This window comes from Lucilia cuprina, chromosome 4 (assembly GCF_022045245.1).
Source record: "Lucilia cuprina isolate Lc7/37 chromosome 4, ASM2204524v1, whole genome shotgun sequence".
In the NCBI taxonomy this organism is placed as follows: domain Eukaryota; kingdom Metazoa; phylum Arthropoda; class Insecta; order Diptera; family Calliphoridae; genus Lucilia; species Lucilia cuprina.
Genome location: NC_060952.1, coordinates 74820653 through 74838637, shown reverse-complemented (window position 1 = coordinate 74838637; position 17985 = coordinate 74820653). Strand labels below are relative to the sequence as shown.

The window sequence follows — 17985 nt, the reverse complement described above, 5'->3', positions numbered from 1 at the left end:
GACTAAACTGTAGACTAGACTATAGACTAGACTGTAGACTAGACTCTAGACTAGACTATAGACTAGACTATAGACTAGACTATAGACTAGACTATAGACTAGACAATATACTAGACTATAGACTAGACTATAGACTAGACTATAGACTAGACTATAGACTAGACTATAGACTAGACTATAGACTAGACTATATACTAGACTATAGACTAAACTATAGACTAGACTACAGACTAGACTATAGACTAGACTATAGACTAGACTACAGACTTGTCTATAGACTAGACTATAGACTAGACTAAACACTAATCTATAGACTGGACTAAAATATTTGGAATTTATTGCAACTTAATTAAAACAATATAAATTCTTTAATTTTCAGCTAACGGATTTCTTTATATCGGTTGTGGAAGATACAATGGGTGAAATGGCCCAAGGAGACGATGCAAGTCTTCAGGCAAAAGTTACTCTCCTCACAATGGAATTGGAACGTAGTAAACAGGCATACGAACAAGAAATTGCCGAACTAAAACGTACTTCTGATCTAATGTTGTGTGAAATGCGTAAAAGTATGGAGAATGAAAAGACACGTCTAGCCATTGAAATACGTAAACAATGTGAAATGGAACGTAAACGTTCGGTAGAGGAAACAAAGCGTAAGCAATGGTGTGCTAATTGTTTTAGAGAAGCAAATTTCTATTGTTGTTGGAACACTTCATATTGTGATTATCCTTGCCAGCAATTACATTGGTCGCGTCACTCACACACTTGTGCACAAACACGCGTTGGTCTGAATGAAAGTAATAGTAGTGCCAACATTAATACCACACCACCAGAGGTAAGCTTTAGTAAAATTCAAATTTTCCACATTTTATTAATTTATTTTTGTTTGTTTGTTTTAGCGTCATCATCCCACTAAAACGAATAGCACCATAACATTGAGTTCATCGGCTAATTTTAATAAATCAACACCAATTACTCAAAAGAAAGAGAAGGGAAGTAGTGCTAAGAATTCAGCAAATCATATGATGTCATCAACAATATCAACAGTCACGCCAGTCTCTGCGTCACGTTCGAATACCGAAGTATTAAAACTACCAACAAATACATATTTAAGACCGGTAACTAGTAATCTAAATAATCAAACAATGCGTTGTAATACAACATACAGTATACCAGTTCAACGATTTAGTGCACCGGTAAGTTTTAACAAAAAAAAAAAAAAAAAAAAAAAAAATGTACACAGACATTCCATTGAAAGTATAAGTAACAATACATAATAATAGTATTTCAACTGATAACCTGAATGAGAGAGAAGAGAAATAGCAAAAACGTGTAAACAATCTGTCTAGCGGTTTTATATGTATTTAATATACATATGTATGTATTTCGAAAACCTATTTAAAAGAAAGTAAATATATTTATTAGAAATGTTTATTTAAAATTTAGTCTATAGTCCTAACTTAGGTCTGTTCCCGACAATAGCTTACTCTGTAAATATGACTATAGTTCACTCTATAGTCCCGACTACATTATTGTCTACAGTTTCTACTATAAGGGTTCCATGTAATAATTAGATCCGTATAAAAGAAATATCCGACGAAATACGAAACATTCATTAGACTTAACACTAGTGCATTATCTGGTGAACTTATCGAAATTGATAGATAGGACTATGATTGTATCCCGACTGTTCTGACCCAATCTAACGAAAGATAGGACTAAGACTATTTTGAGCAACCCACGTATCCTAACATTCGACTATAGGACTAAGGATATCTTAAGCAACTTCTACTTCGACTGTAGTCTAGTCTCGACTTCTCGATTATATAGTCTAGTCTCTAGTCTAGTTTGTAGTCTAGCCTATATTATAGTCTACAGTCTAGTCTTAAGTCAAGTCTATAGTTAAGTCTATAGTCTAGTCTATAGCGTAGTCTGTAGCTTAGTCTATAGTATAATCTGTAGTCTAATCTGTAGTCTAGTCTGTACTGTAGTCTATAGTCTAGTCTAATTTATAGTCTAGTCTATAGTCTAGTTTATAGTCTAGTCTATAGTCTAGTCTATAATCTAGTCTAAAGGCTACTCTATAGACTAGTCTATGGACTAGTCTATAGACTAGTCTATAGACTAGTCTATAGTTTAGTCTATAGTCTAGTCTATAGTCTAGTCTATAGTCTAGTCTATAGTCTAGTCTATAGTCTAGTCTATAGTCTAGTCTATAGTCTAGTCTATAGTCTAGTCTATAGTCTAGTCTATAGTCTAGTCTATAGTCTAGTGTATAGTCTAGTCTATAGTCTAGTCTATAGTCTAGTCTATAATCTAGTCTATAGTCTAGTCTATAGTTTAGCCTATAGTTTAGTGTATAGCCTATAGTCTAGTCTATAGTCAGCTATAGTTTTGTCTATAAAACATCTTTTTCACTTACCTTATGGACATTCTCCACCAAACGTTTGCACACAGGTCCCGCCTGCGATGGAAACATAGGATGACCTTCTGATTGTAGCGGGCCACTTGGCCGAGCTGCTAACTTTGGTGGACCCCTACAAATAACATCAGTAATGGCTGAGGCTAATGTAGGCGTAACCAGACCACCTAATAGATGTGTATCCGTAGAGGGCTGTTGTGTTGCTGGCGAAGAAGAAAGTGTTGACGTATTATTTACATCATTAATACCATTTGTTAGAGGTGTTCCAATTAGACTGCTGTTGGATAAACCTGCTAGAGGAGGTGGTGTGGTCATAGTTAAGGGATTCAATGTCGTTGACAACGGTGTAGATGATAATGATGACGATGATGTGATTAATGGTGCCAGTAGAGATGTCGATGTTACAGTTATAGGAGAATTTCTAATGGTACTAGAAGTGGCTGATGATACTGTTGTTGTAGAGGTTTTAGCTTGTGCCAATATAGAGGGTGTTGTTAGACTGCCGGCAGTTCCCGAAACGGTTATGGTGGCCGGAGAATTTCGTGCTGTGGAATTGTGTGCCACCGTTGATGGCACCGACTTCGAGACGGCTGTTAAAGGTGGTACTGGTATGGAGCCAATAATGATAGTGCCCGCAGATGTAGAGGCACGATTTGTGGCCACATCTACTGGTATGGCTACCATTGTATTTTTCGACATTGTTCTCTTTTGATCCAAATGTTGGTTGATAGTTTGGGAGGGCATTTGTGAGGCTGTATTTTGATTAGTGCTGGGTCTCAGTTTTTCCATTGGTGGAGAATGTTGTGGAAAAGATTTCTTAGCTCTAGGCTGTAGGCTGATATCAGATTGTTGGAATGATTTGTTGGATATAAGGGATTTTGGAAAAGCCGAGGCTGGTAGTGGACCATAGGGGACACCTTTTAAAGAGGAACGTTTTGTAGTGCCGCTATTTACATTACTTGTACTGTTAGTGTTATTAACGGTACTTGAGCTAGTGCTGTAAATATATGGATTTTTAGATAACTTTTGTATTGTAGTATCACCCACAACACGTACATCGCCTGCTGTGGTGGTAGGAGTTGGAATATCAATAATATTGCCGCTGCTGCTTGGAGTTACTTTAGTTATTAAAGCGGTTTGATTGGCAGTAGTATTTACATTTACATTTGCCTCCTCTTCATCAGTTAAAACCTCTTCTTTAACCTGAGTTATTAACCCAATAGTTTCCTCCTTCTCTAAAGGTTTTTCGTTAGTTTTGTTTTCTGTTTTATTGCTATTGTTATTGTGTTTCTGTACATTGTTTTCTTTTGGATCTTGTGACTTTTGTAAATTTTCGATGTTAGGGTTCTTGACGGTTTCTTTATCAACTATTTTATTCTGCTGTGTTTTTTCAGCTTCCTCTTCATTTTCGGAAAGTACTTCCTGTTTAACTTCCACAAATGGCACTAAACCTTTTAAAATATTATTAACTTTTTGATTTTCTCTTGCCTTTTCCTCTTCACTTATTTGTTTAGCACCTTCTTTTGGTATTTCTTTAGAATTATTCAGGGAAATCTGTTCTGGACTATTGGAATTTTGTTGTTCTTTAGCAACTTTCTTTATAGTTACTCCCTGCTTATGTTTTACTAAACTTTCCACAACTTTTTGTGTATTACAAGTTGTTTCTTTGTCTTGTTTTCCGGTTTCCTTTTCATTAATTTGTGATTCGATTGTAGTTTTTGTATTACTTTCGTTGACACTAACACTGTTTAGTTCCTTTGCCACTGAAGTCTTGATCGTCATTATGGGTATTTTAGGTTCTAATTTTGTATGTTTAGCTTTGTGCTTTTCCACTCCCTGAGTTTCTGCTTTACGTTTGGTGTATAATTTGTTTACATCTTCCTCCAGGGACGGCTGATCTTCAATTTTAGTCATTTTGGGCAAAGGTAAATCAACCGTTTCTTCCTCATTTGTTTTCTTGGAATCCCCATTAATAGACTTACGTTTTAATATAACAGTACTTAGTTTCGAAGAATTACTGTCATCTGAACTAACTTTTGTTACAACTTTATATTTAGGTGGTGAGGTTATAGATTCCTCTAATTTCTTAATATCACTGTTGTCACCTGATAACTTTTTCTTCTTCTCTTTCTCCTTTTCCTTGTCATCACTATCATGAGTGCTGCTGGGTAATTCTGGCGTAGGTGAGGCTTTTTGCACAATAGACAAGTTATTATCGGCAGTTTTATAGATTTTAAATTGTAAAGGAGGTTTTATTATCATGCCCTGTTGTTTTTTAATAAAATCCTCTACTCCCGGCATCATTTCTGCCAATTGTTTCATTTCTTCTGCTGGCTCATAGGGTGTCTTGAATGGGGCATATTTAAAACCTCCCACTTTTGTTCTAATTTTCTCCACATGCTCTTCAACTTCCTTAATACAATCAGCCAATTCTCTAGCCGCTCTCTTTCCAGTAGCCGTATTGGGATCTTGTTCCGAATATAGAAAACAATCTTTCAAGGGCACAAATGCTCTATCGTGCTCACCAAAGAAACGTACATTTATCAAAGAGTTCTGGCCCAAACCCATAGCTTTGGCCGGCCAATAGGGAAAACCCTTTAGCTTAGCCCACAATAGTAAATGAGGCTGTGAACACACATCGACAAACCAATCAGTTCTAGTATTAGCATTTAAATAACATTCAGCACAGGTTTCAATTTCATTGGCTTCCTGTCGACATATTTTAAATATTGATTTGGCCGCTAAAACAATTTTCGTGTTATCTAGACAAACAAAAAAAGAAAAATAATTGAAAAATTTTTTGTTGCTAAATTTGTTTTTATTTTTAAACTTACTGCGACTGCTGAGTATGTAGGCATTGTGTAACATCCATTTAGTTTCATTAACAAATTCTTCGGCACAACGAAATTCTTTTGCTTCGATTTTTGTTTGCAGTTCTGTTAATGTTACGGGATTTACTATGTATTTTTTATAAATTGTTGACTCCTCATAGGGCATCACAAAGTTATAGTGCTGAAAGGATAATAAATAAGAAGATTTATAATAGAACATAGGCTTGAACATTGCTGGCTTACTGCAATAAGTTGTTCGAATATGATATAAAAAAAGATTCGAATATGATAGGGATAACACAGCTGTTATCTCATTTCTAAAACCGGACAACCCTAATCAAAAGTACTACTCTACCAACCGTGGAAAAGTATTTCCCACCCCGCACAGGTGCAGGAATTTATTTAGTAGATTACAACATAAAGGTGTCATGTAGACTTCCGGATGAATGTAGTGTTTTCCAGGCAGATATCTTAGCGATCTGGAAGGCTATGGAACTGATAAAGACACACATTAGATGATAGCTCTTAATGCCTTGAAATGTCATGTAGTTCAGTACAGATTAACTATTTAGGACCTCGTAGAATTCCCCTCCAATAATATTAACATTCTTTCTCTATTAGGGTAGAAATTCATTAATTTCAAACTTATCTCTACGATTTTTCATCTTCTTTCTATATACTTTTCTTGTTCCTTCTTAAAGGGAACCACTAAAGATCCTCTTAGGTCTCCTAGCGGATGTATATACATATTTATAGTATACAAGTTGTATACAAAACTAATTTCCCACTCATCAATCAGCAGTATGGATTCACAGTATTGCAACAGCCTTAACACAGATAACTTCAGAGATCTGCAGTGGTCTTAATCAGCAACGCCGACCTGGATTTATCCAAAGTCTTTAATACGGTCACTCAAACACTCGATACTAATCAACGACATTACAAACTCGACACATCCTGGATAGCTAACTATCTCTGTGACAGACATGTGTTTGTCCAGTTTAGAAGTCAAAAATCTTCTAAATATATAGCGTCTCTTCTCAATTATGCCCAGTATGGAGCTCTTTCCTCAATGACTCCCAATGTCACTGTGGCCCGGAATAATGCAATCCGAATAGCTAGCGGATATCAAAAAGAAGACATTTGTGGAAAAAGTGTAGAAAACGGGTTGGTATCAGTCAGACAATGAACGTTATATGTTGTTGATCTTAATGTTCCTATTGATATACTTAACCTCCTCAACTATCAGATTCTAATAAAGAATATTCTCCTCCCCCCTTTTGGGCGCTTTCATAACAATATCCAAGACGATATACCATCGAAAGACTGTCTAACACAAGTTCCCGGAAAATATTGCGTTAAAAGACGGTCACAGATGCAATAGAATCCTTAACGAACAATCCCCTCTACGATATCGGATCGTGAGAATCAATTACGCAACAATTAAGAACCGATTGATACAGTTTCCCTAACAATGAACCTATCGCCCCTGGCACTTTAAACTATTGCTTTGCCTATTATCAAAGTCCTCACTCGGTGTTCAACGAACAACAATCAAGGCTTGTCAACCCAGCAACACCGACTTTACACGTGTCGCTGCTACAACAACAACCGACTAAGACACGGAAGAAAACCTGCCGCGGAAAACAAGAGCAGTTTTGGCACAACTAAGATCGGGATGGAGCAACAGGCTCAATGCCTACTGGTCACGTTTAGACCGTGCTGTTCCCAACGAATGTCCTGCATGTGGTCACGGCCCTCATGACACCCACCACATATTCAACTGCTCAGCCAACCCTACTTCACATCCAGTTTTTAGGCCTGGACATTGATGTAGAATTGTAGATTGATGTACAACAACAACAGACTAAGGTAGTACAGTTTCCAGCTCCAACTTCCAACCACAGACACAGAAAGCGACAATACAAAGCAATCAGCAATTCAAATCAAAAATGTTTCAAAACTCACAGACAGACTCATAAAATTTTTTGAAAATTGTTGATACTCTTCTAGAAATTATTCTTCTTGTTAGAATTCTATAGTGTTTTGTCTTTCGGCTGTACAGCTGTCAAACAGTGATCTAGCTTAAGTTCATTAGGCTGTAATTGCACACAGATTGTCACAAAAACTTTCGGGTCCAAAAGGTGCCTTGTGCTTGTTATTACAGAAGACTAATAAAAAAAGGTGAGGAATAAAAGAGAAAACGAATTAGAAGTAAATATGTATCAAAGACAATTGATCCTTTGGAGTTAAACAATCATTAATCAGGAATTGTTAACATCGACTTTACAAGTGACGCTGCTACAGTAACAACAAAAGAAGCAAATTGAAAGGAAATTGAAACAAGAAGAAAGAACCCACATTTTATCATCATATCGATTTAGATACATTCAAAAATGCAATATCCTTAAAATTGAACATTCGCTAGATCAGAAAGATCAGAATATTTAGTGTTTTCCAATGTTCGTTTGCTATCCACACGCAGAGTAGGATGGAGATAGTACTATAATCTAAAAAATACTGTAAAACACAAGAAGTGATTTGAACAGAAAATTTAAGATTGAATGTTTTTTTACATTATTCAGTCAACACTTTTTGAAAATAAGCTTTCTATATAATGGTACTAAAAAATATTTTAAATTTTGCATAATATCAATATTCAACAATAATCTTTGCATTTCGCTATGGTTTTATAGATAAAAAATGCGTATTATAATGAACACAAGAAAAACAATATGTAATTCTTTGTTCAATTAAAATAAAAAAATAGCAAATAAACATAACCTCAATTTGATTTGTACATACATATACTAAAATTACAAATTAATTATTGACATGAATGTAAAAAGACAAACAAACATTTAAACGAGTGAGTATGTTTGAGTTAATGTGAGAGTGAAAGAAAACAAAAAGAGGACAAATTTCAATGTTTTGTTTGAGAGTAAGAGAGTGAATAATGAGAAAAAGTAAAAAAAGAGAATTAAAAATAAAGAAAACATATACAAATATAGAAATAAAAGAAAACGCTAATTAAACAAACAAAAGTAGACAGAAGTTATTTATACAAATTTATTAAATATTTATGTTAAGTTAAATATTTTAAGTGTTAAGTTTTCTTTAGTTTTGAAATTAGAAATTCAAAACAAAGTTAGAAATATATATTTTTGCAAACATAAAACATTCATTAAGACATAATTTTCGATAACCATCGAAAGCAAATATCGATTACAATTTAATGCAACGATTTCTATAGAATTTATATAATAAACATTAACACTTTTGAAACAAAAATAAAAACATATGTTGTATTAGAGTTCGGGTCTTTTAAATAATTTCAATAAAAAATATCTTTCAAGGACAAAATTTTGCAAATACTATCATTTATTGTTTATCAAACATTAATAGAAAATCAAGCTCTAAATGAATAATTAAATATTTATTTTATAAAAACACAACTTACCCCTTTAGTATAACGCATACGTTTTAAAGCAAACGACAATAATTGACTCAGCAAATCCAAAGATAGTTCATTACGTCGTGACCTTATGAATAGATAATTTTGTATAAATAACTGTTAATATATATTTATTATTTTTTTTAGAAAATAAAACTTACCTTTTTGGATTATTTAGCATATTATCAACAGTGGTACATTCGGGACACAACCATATATTGTCAAATTTATTAATTTTAACACAGGCTGCATGAAAACTACGTATACATTTGCAGCAACATAAATTCACTTCGTTTTCGTGGCATTTCCAGCAAAAGCTGTCATAGCCGGGCTATGAAATAAACAAAAAAAGATGTTTTTTGTTAAGTTTAAAAATACAAAAGCAGAAGAAAAAAGAAGATGATCATTAAAAAAGTATTTATTTAAATATATATCGCATGAATCATCATGAGGAGTAGATAATTTATTTTTTGCTATTTCTTAATTGTTAGTTGTGAAATTTGAATGTGGGAAAAAACATATAAATTTTTGCAATTTTATCCAAAAATTTCTAAAAATAAAATTACAAAATTTACTTTTATCAATTGTATACCAAGGAATCTTCTTTTTGACGGAATTGTAACACGTAAAACAGCATATAAGTTGTTGTTGTTGTAGCAGCTAATACAATAAACAAATTTTAAATAACAATGGTTCTGAGTCGTTGAAAACATGAGACCAAAGGTCTTCAGGACTGAGTCTGGTTCTAGCGGAACGACCTGAAGTTACTCTTACAAGGGTTGTCAACCCATTTACCTTAATTCAAAGTATCTAGGTTATATTCTATAGGCTTGTAATCTAACAGACCTCACATAAATGCGAGCATTATAGACAACTAAGCCAACCTGAGGAATAGACAAAGAAACCTTGTTGGCTACCTATAAAACAATTAACCGGTCATTGGCCAATTATGCTGCTCCAGTGTGGTCTCCTTCGCTGAGTGATTCCCAATGCTGCCCTAAGAACTGTAAAGGACTGCATGCAAATAACCTCAAAGCACCACCTAGAGGGGGAAACAAAGGTCGTCCCAATCAAGGAACATAATTTCATGCTGACCAAACAGCAGTCACCGGAGGAGTCATCCCAACTTTAACATCACACAGTTGGATGCTCCCCCGAGGCATATCAGGAAGGACCTTCGTGTATACGAGGAGAACATGCGAAGGTATGTGCAGGATCCCTTAGATCGGACTTCGTATACAGCAGCTTTGAATGACATTCATTCATAGGGATGCCATCAATACCGCGGTTTCAGGTTACCGCATGAATGTCGTGCTTGAAGGTCGCCCACCGCCCCATAGCAAAAATTGAGAAGAATCTGCCGCGGAAAACAGGAGTTGCTCTGACACAACTAAGAACGGGATGGAGCTATAGGCTCAACGCCTACTGGTCCCGCAAAGACCATGCCGTCCCCAATATATGCCCAGCATGTGGACAGGGTCTCCATGATACACATTCACATATTCCATACATATTCAACTAACCAGCACACCCTACTTCACTTAGCCCAATGAAATTATGGACTGACCCTATTAAAGTAGCCAAATATCATGGCTTGGACATAAGCTCAGAACCCCTGGATTAAAAATTGTATGTATAGTTTAAGCTGTTACAACAACCAAGCCAACCCGTTCCTACATCAATACGATCTTCACTCAGAAACAGAAAGCATCTAGGTTAAAAGATATTGACAGGCGAGCATTACATACAACCAAGCCAATTTTCTTGAGAAACTTCATTGTCATAATTTCGAAAGCTATGAGACTGTAAAAAAGACTCTATCTAACTCCAAGTCATTCCGGTGCGAAGAACCTTTTGCCATGAGAGCAGCTAAAACTTTATATTAATCAAGTGAAGTAGGATTGAATTAGGAGTTAAATATATATGGGATGACATTGCCTATACGAGAACAGAAGGCATTAAGACTATTGCTACATCTAGATGGTTTTCCTTTAAGTACGACATGCAATGAATTGTATTCGAAGTCGCCGTATACGAGGTTTGGTCTAACGTATACTAGACATATTAATGTAAGTTATAATGCCTTCTCTGTCTACATACCACTGCATTCATTGACTTGGAGAACCTGTACAATCAATCCATAACTGTTCTTAGTACAGTATTTTGGCAGCATTGAATCTCTTTTAGGGGTATCACTAAGCGCAACGGTTTTATTAAGGTTTATTTTTTTGTAGATGCCCAAAGTATTGGCGGCTAGTGAATGGTCCACATTTTGTTTTGGTAGAACTTTGTATGTTAATACAAAGGCAAAAAGAAGGCTTTGGTATTACAGAATAATCTTTTAGGTAGATTTTTGTTCTCAAGTCTTGGTTCGATAACGACTCTATTTGAGTTTTTGACTCTTGTTCTTGCATCTTTATGAATTCATGTCTACACTAAATTTACTTACAACAATTCTGCCTAAACTGTTTATTTCCTGTTTTATTTTTGTTTTCAAATCCTTTCAGATATATCAAAGGGAGCACAAGGACCTCATTTTTTCAAAATTTCTTAGTATTTCTTAAAGAAAATTAAACTTTTTCTTTTAAAGAGCTTTTTAAGATTACGAACAGCTTATCTAAAAAAAAAAGCTATTGCTTAAAAGGAAAGCTATCATACTATCGGAAAATTCATTTCTTTTCTTATTTTAGACTGTCCTTTCAAAAGTTCTTACCTTAGGTGCCGGTTGCCAAATCGATTTCAAACGTGCTTCCACTTCGTCATTATCCCCCAGCGTAGCGTCACCCAATGAACTTATGCCCATTAGTGAAGCCTGACTTTCATTAACCGATTCATCATCGGCCTGTTCATTGACATTTTCTCCCAAAAGTTGAGACATCTGTTGTTGTTCGTCATTTTCCGAACTCATCTCATATTTATTACGTTTCGAATTACGATCTTTACTACTACTTTTATGAGTTTTTTGTTGTGGTTGTTGCTGCTGCTGCAACTGCTGTTGTTGTACTACACCACCACTGCCCGTTGTACCTCCTGCAAAAGTAGGTTCATTAATTGAGTTAGGAGTTTTTCTACCACCTGACATTGATCTACCATCTGAACGTGAACGTGATCTTGAACGACTACCGGGATTTTCGCAAGCATGAATAACACGTTGTAGAAATTCCATTTGTTTTTGAGCAAATTCCGAATTTTCTGAACGCATATTTGTTCGTTTGTGTATACGTTCCTCTGAGGGCCATTTCTTAAGTTTTTTATGTGAACCCGTCTGATTTAGTTCAGTATTGTGCATACTTTTACTGCGAGATCTTGGCCTTAAATGAGAAGAGGAATCTGCATCACAATCACTTTCCTTAAGGGGCACAAAACGTTTGCTATGCTGACGTTTACCCTGTGAAGGACTAATACTATGATATCTATCATCTGGATGGACTTTTTCCGGTGTCAATTGATTACTTTTTCTCACTGTTGTCGAATACGAATGTTCTGCTGTGGGTGTTGTATCTTTAGATCTAACTTTGCGCGGTTTTTCATTCGCTACTTCAGTAACAAATTCTGTTAATATTTTTGATTCATTTACAGATCTTTGTAATGCTAAATATTCCCTTGACATGGGAGTACTACTGCGCGGCTGTAGTTTTGGATTATGCCCATCAATATGAGAACTATTTAAAGATTTTTTTGTTTTAATTTCTGTCTTATCGTTGGCTACTTCTTTTGAAGTATTGCAGATTTTAATTTTCTTAATCATGCCATCATTACCCTGTACTATTAAAGGATCACTATTTTTATTATCGGCTGTAATATGTTCTACATATGAACCTTGTGAACCTTCTTGAGCAAATTCATCACACATATCTTCCTCTTCATCGTATTCCAAAGAGAAATCTTCATCTTCAATACGATTGCCTTCATTTGAATGTGGCACGTTATTTTCATTATGATGGGTGCCTGAGGTTGAAGTTAATGAAGGTTCTTCTTTAGATTCTTTTGTCATGTCATGATCCGAATCTGAATGTTCATCATCTTTAGATTCTTTTTCCATTTCATGATCTGAATCAGATTGACCATCATCATCATCACCATCAACATCATCCTCATCTTCATTGTCTTTTTCCTCGACTACATAATCATTTAAATGGACTTCTGATTCCATAGTCTGACTTATACTATTACATTCTTCCACATCTTCGGCTTCTTCCAATGCTTCGTATGTTGGTTGTGGTACTGAATCGAGACTTTCATCTGCTGTTCTATCGATATTATTTTCCATATTGTCAAAGTGTCAAGCAATCTGTAAGTTAAGAGTAGAGAGTGAGAAAGAGAGTAGGAGATTAGAAAATATAATTGCAATTTTTTTAATTATTAATTAAATTACATAAGTTTCGAAGGTGTCGTGTAGTAAGTAGTTGTTGCAGAAAGTATTTTGTTTCTATTATAATGTCAGCCCACATTAATCCACTTTTTTCTTTCGTAAATTTTCTTTTTTTTAATTCGCTCGCTCGTAAGTGCAATTTGTTATGCAGAGACCACAACTAAAATAATGCCGACATACGAATGTACGAAGAAGAATGTTTTTGAATTTATAGGTATTATAATGTACCGACCGAATCGTGGGTTGTCAGTGTTTACGCTTGTTCTACACTACCAGTATGTACTAATACTACAACTAGAGAAGTGAGTACGAGTACAAACAACCAGCAACCAACAACATCATCATCATCATCATACATCAACATTATTATAATCAAAAAAGAAATGAAACGAACAAACGAATGAATAAACGAACGAATGAACGAAATAAAAAAAACATATAAATAAAACAGCAAAAAAAATAATAATAATAAAAACAAAAATTAAAAAAAGTAATATACAAAATAAATATATACGCAAAATGGGAGCCAAGCAATACCAACCAAACACAATCTTACTCAGAGTGACTGACTGACTGGTCGTGGCTCGTTGGCTGTTTATACCAATAACAAGAGTAACAAAAACAAAAACTACCACATGGCATACAAAATTTTGTAGACTTGATAGATAGAATAATAATAAACGTTTATAGTATTTGTTGCTCTTGTTGTATAAGTATTTGGAGATTCTTGTTGTATACTACTCATTTGTTTTAAGTGAGAGCTTAATATAGAAACTTTTTTTAATTAGTTGTTTGCAGTGGAGACTTATTTTTTTAATTATGATAAAAAATTTTCAAATTGTTATTTGTAAAGGAATATTTTTTTATTTAAAACTGTTGCAAATTTAATTATTTCCATAACACTAGGATACGTGTTACTTTATTCATTTTGAAAATTTCTTATTTCTCTCAGTTTCCTCTGATAACCTTTTGGACTATGATATATTCAGAATCTTCACCAGTTCATTTTCTGATAACTTTTAAAAGTTTTTTTGAAAATTTTAAGCTGGAAAATTTATTAGAACTTAATCGTAATAAAAAAATCTTTTTGTGGAAAAGATAAATACCTATATCTTTATAAAAGCTGGGAGCTTTTTCATATCACATAAGTTCTTTAAGAAAAGTTATATTTAGTGTCTTAAAAATATTTCTATTTTTATACCCTTCACCTCCTAAAGAAGAGGTAAAGTTTGCACAATATCATTTTGCGACCATATATTTAATAATTCGATAGTATCCAGAAAGTTCCAAAAAATCCTCTTTTATAGACATTCATTTATTTCACAATGAAACGCAGAGAGTACAAGTTAAAGAATGAAAAAGTACCAAAAAGTCCCTTTTTATAGGTTCTCATTTATTTCAATGTTAATAGAAAACTCAAAAAGTACCAGTTAATAAACGATATAGGACAGAAAAAGTCCTTTGCATCAGTGTTACAAATAATAGCTCATTTTTGATATTGTTTTTATTTTTTTTTAATTTTTAACGTTTACCCATCCTTGCTTCTCGTTAAAATGTCTGATAAAACTATTGAAGATTTGAATCTTGCAGAAAAGTTAAGGAAGGGTAGGCTTTCAATCAATCATGATTGGCTCATATAGACCTATCCAAAGCAGAGAGCTATCGCTTTCATTGAATAATGGGCAATAGCAGAGGAAGTGAGGTATTGTTTCCTCCTTTTCCTAATTATATCATTATCTTCGAGTGGCAATCTTCTGGCGTGATTGTCAGTTGTACAGTTATTAACGACAGCAGCATTCTTATCTTATCCCTGCAAAACTTAACAATAGGCTTGAACTGTGAGTATCCTATAGAGGCCAAATTGACCTCGAAGTGAGGCAGGTTGTGTGAGTTGTTTTTGTTGTAATAGTTCGACTGTGGCCGATAGTTCTTTCCTGGGGAAAAAACATTCGGTTGATACAGCTGTTGCTGGGTCGAGTATGACTCGGGTCGTTCCGGAGCGAAGATCAAATTGTCGCGGGAACGCGGTGGTTTGAGTAAACCATACTGGTTCAATCTGAACCAGTGACTTAGAGTTTGTAAGGGAGATACCGGTAAATACGTCAATTTCATCTTCCCCTCAAATTACAACATTCCTAGTATGTTCATCAGGTATAAAGTTTCTCTGACAATTACTATGGCCAGGGACCCACTTTGAAACGATATAAGACATACTTCACTCCATCTGATCTTCTCACTATTTACACCACTTATATCCGATCGAAAATGGAATACAACTCCTATGTATGGGCCGGAGCTTCGAAGTCTATTTTAGAGCTACTAGACCGCGTACAAGAGAGGGTGAAGGTACTTATCGGTGACAGTAGGGTATCCAATACTATAATGGAATGTGTTCCTCTGAAATTAGGGAACTCGTTCCCGATACCCCTATATTTTTACGTAGCACACGACTGTCTTCAAGAACACACCCACCACATTACAGGGAAAATACATTCTTTAACCGCACTGTTCGTATGTGGAAAAAACTTCCTGCAGAAGTATTCCCCACCACTTTCGAGAAAAAAAGATTAGACCTTAGAGATTATTTCCATGGGAATGGTTAATCTCAAATGTACATCAATGACTCTTTTGGAAAATTGTATTACAGAAATTTCAAGCTGAACGACAAACATATATACAATTCTCACGAAGATAATATGAAATCTTTATAACTGAAAAGTATTCTACAAAAGATACATATAATTAAAAACCAGTTTTAAGTTTTGCACTAAAATTTAGTGCCATACATAAAACTGTTGACTAAATAGTATTTTTATGTGATATGTATATATTTTTACATAATTTTATCATGTAAATTTTAATATAACTAATAATTTTATACAAAAAATTAATTGAATGTAAAGAAAATTGTTAACTTGTTCAAGCTTGAGCTGCTAGATACATGGGAGAGAAATTTGAAGTTAGAATAGATATGTATGTATGACTGTCTATCGGAATATATGTATTTTTATTATCTGGAATTGTGCAATACTTAAATTCGTTATTCGTTTATAATTTCCAGATGCTAAAACTGCAGATGTTACACAAAAACAATCTTTCGACATAAAGCAATACCAACTATGCTGTTAATTTTTATTGTCATGCAATATTGCCAAATTTATGAACAAACCCCTTTTTTCTAAACTTGTTAGAACATATTTCAAAATCTAACCTAAAAACGATTATCACAATACAGATTTGTTTGTAGACATGTGAAAGTTTTTTAATTGATATGTAATCAGAATAAAATAGCAACATTTTTTTAAACAACAATAATTGCAAATAACTTTTAACCATTAAACTAAAGCTAAATGAGATTTGTTTAGGATTTTAAATAGCACAAGTACTTTGTCTAAGGTAGCTTTTGTAAAAAGGAAAATTTGTGCAAAAAGTCAAACAAGTTAATATTTAAAAGTAAAATATTATTTAACGATTGCAAAAAATAAATAGACGACAGACAGTCAGGCAATACGACTAATAAACGAAGACCCCTTCATATACCTATACCAATACCAAACAAATGTTGTGTGTACAACAGAATTTGTAGTCAAAGATACTAACCCAACAATGCGACAAAAGTGACGACCACTTACTCACTGGTTATATTGTACTCTGTTACATGTTGGCATCGTTGGAAGAGTACAACCAACAGAGCACACACAGATTTGCCCATTAGATTATAAATAAAAAGGAAAAACAATAAAATATAGTTTAATTGTAGTAAAATTTTATAGAAAATAAGTAAAACATACCATCTAATTATATCATATGGCCTGTAGAATGTTTCCAACAATATTGAAAAACACTTCCTCGACCAATAAAAAAGCACTCACACGTCTTCAAATTCCTTTACAAGATGTGGACAAGAGTTCTTGTCTTATACTTGCTAATCAAAAATAAACGTTGTTATCTACTTTACTTAAGCAACTTTTTTCACTTTAATCAATTGTAAAAGTTTGTATTTAATTGCGTGTATCTAACTATATTACTTTTGTGGACCAAAAATGAACCAATAAATACATTTTTCTAAGTTATTTGTCGTCTTCAATGGCCATTTGCTTTTCAGACTTTTATGTTGTGTGTTGAATATTTCCTGTTTTATATGACTTTTCTGCTGCTGCTTCTTCTTCTTCACTCTCTTCTTGTTTTATTTGTATTTTCTTTTTTTTTTTTCTTTCCAATATTTTTTCGTTTTATACGAAATTATTGCATATTTGCAAATATTAGTTTTGTTTTTATTAAGTTGCAATTTGATTTTGTTGTAAGTATAATTTATGTTTCTTTTTGCATAAAAGTATTTATTTTATTGTTCAAATTTACATTTTATTTAATATTATTTAAGAGCAATAATAGAGTTCAAATACGATGCTGTTTTGTATTGTGCAGCACAGAAGCCTGCGCCAAACAAAACTTTTGGCGGCGGCTGACACTAAACATTTTTGGCTGCGGCTTAAAATATATTTTAACAATAGCGGTTTTTATTGCATTTTCGAGTATTTTTTAACAAATATTAACGGATGTATGTAAAAAAAGTTGTTTTTAAGCCAGAATATTTACATTGCGTTACAACACATTAGTTTGTAGCATTAAATTGAAAGGGACAAAAAGCCAAACAAAATTCTGGCCAACGCTTTTGTTAATAGTTATAAAAATGTTTTAATCTGCGAGTTTCTATTTTAATAATTGAGTTTGAGCTATATTCCTTTATAGGAAATTTCAATCTTTCATGTTCCAAAAATGTATTTGACAGATTAATTCTAAAACTTTCAAATATAAATAAATACATTACAAGTATTAAATCTAATGGAATCATATGTTAAATTTTTCTATATAAATTAAAAATGTTCAAGGATTTCTTTAAAAATAT

The 17985-nt window shown here is 33.7% G+C and overlaps 2 protein-coding genes across 2 annotated transcripts; one reads left to right on the top strand and one right to left on the bottom strand.

The window, feature by feature from the left end:
- Nucleotides 1-357: 357 nt before the first annotated feature.
- On the top strand, nt 358-1292 carry LOC124419327 (protein kinase C-binding protein 1-like). Its single transcript, XM_046948147.1, has 2 exons — nt 358-835; nt 900-1292. Exons 1-2 carry the CDS (start codon nt 416-418, stop codon nt 1275-1277), a joined length of 798 nt encoding a protein of 265 aa, XP_046804103.1. The 5' UTR covers nt 358-415; the 3' UTR covers nt 1278-1292.
- A 1106-nt stretch (nt 1293-2398) lies between these two features.
- Nucleotides 2399-17514, bottom strand: LOC111682395 (protein kinase C-binding protein 1). The gene is made up of 7 exons (XM_023444346.2): nt 16871-17514; nt 11798-12998; nt 11421-11737; nt 8869-9038; nt 8714-8795; nt 5257-5434; nt 2399-5184 (listed from the first exon to the last, which is right to left on the bottom strand). The coding sequence occupies exons 2-7, from the start codon at nt 12975-12977 to the stop codon at nt 2399-2401; spliced, it is 4713 nt and encodes a 1570-aa protein (XP_023300114.2). The 5' UTR covers nt 12978-12998; nt 16871-17514.
- Between the last annotated feature and the right edge of the window lie 471 nt (nt 17515-17985).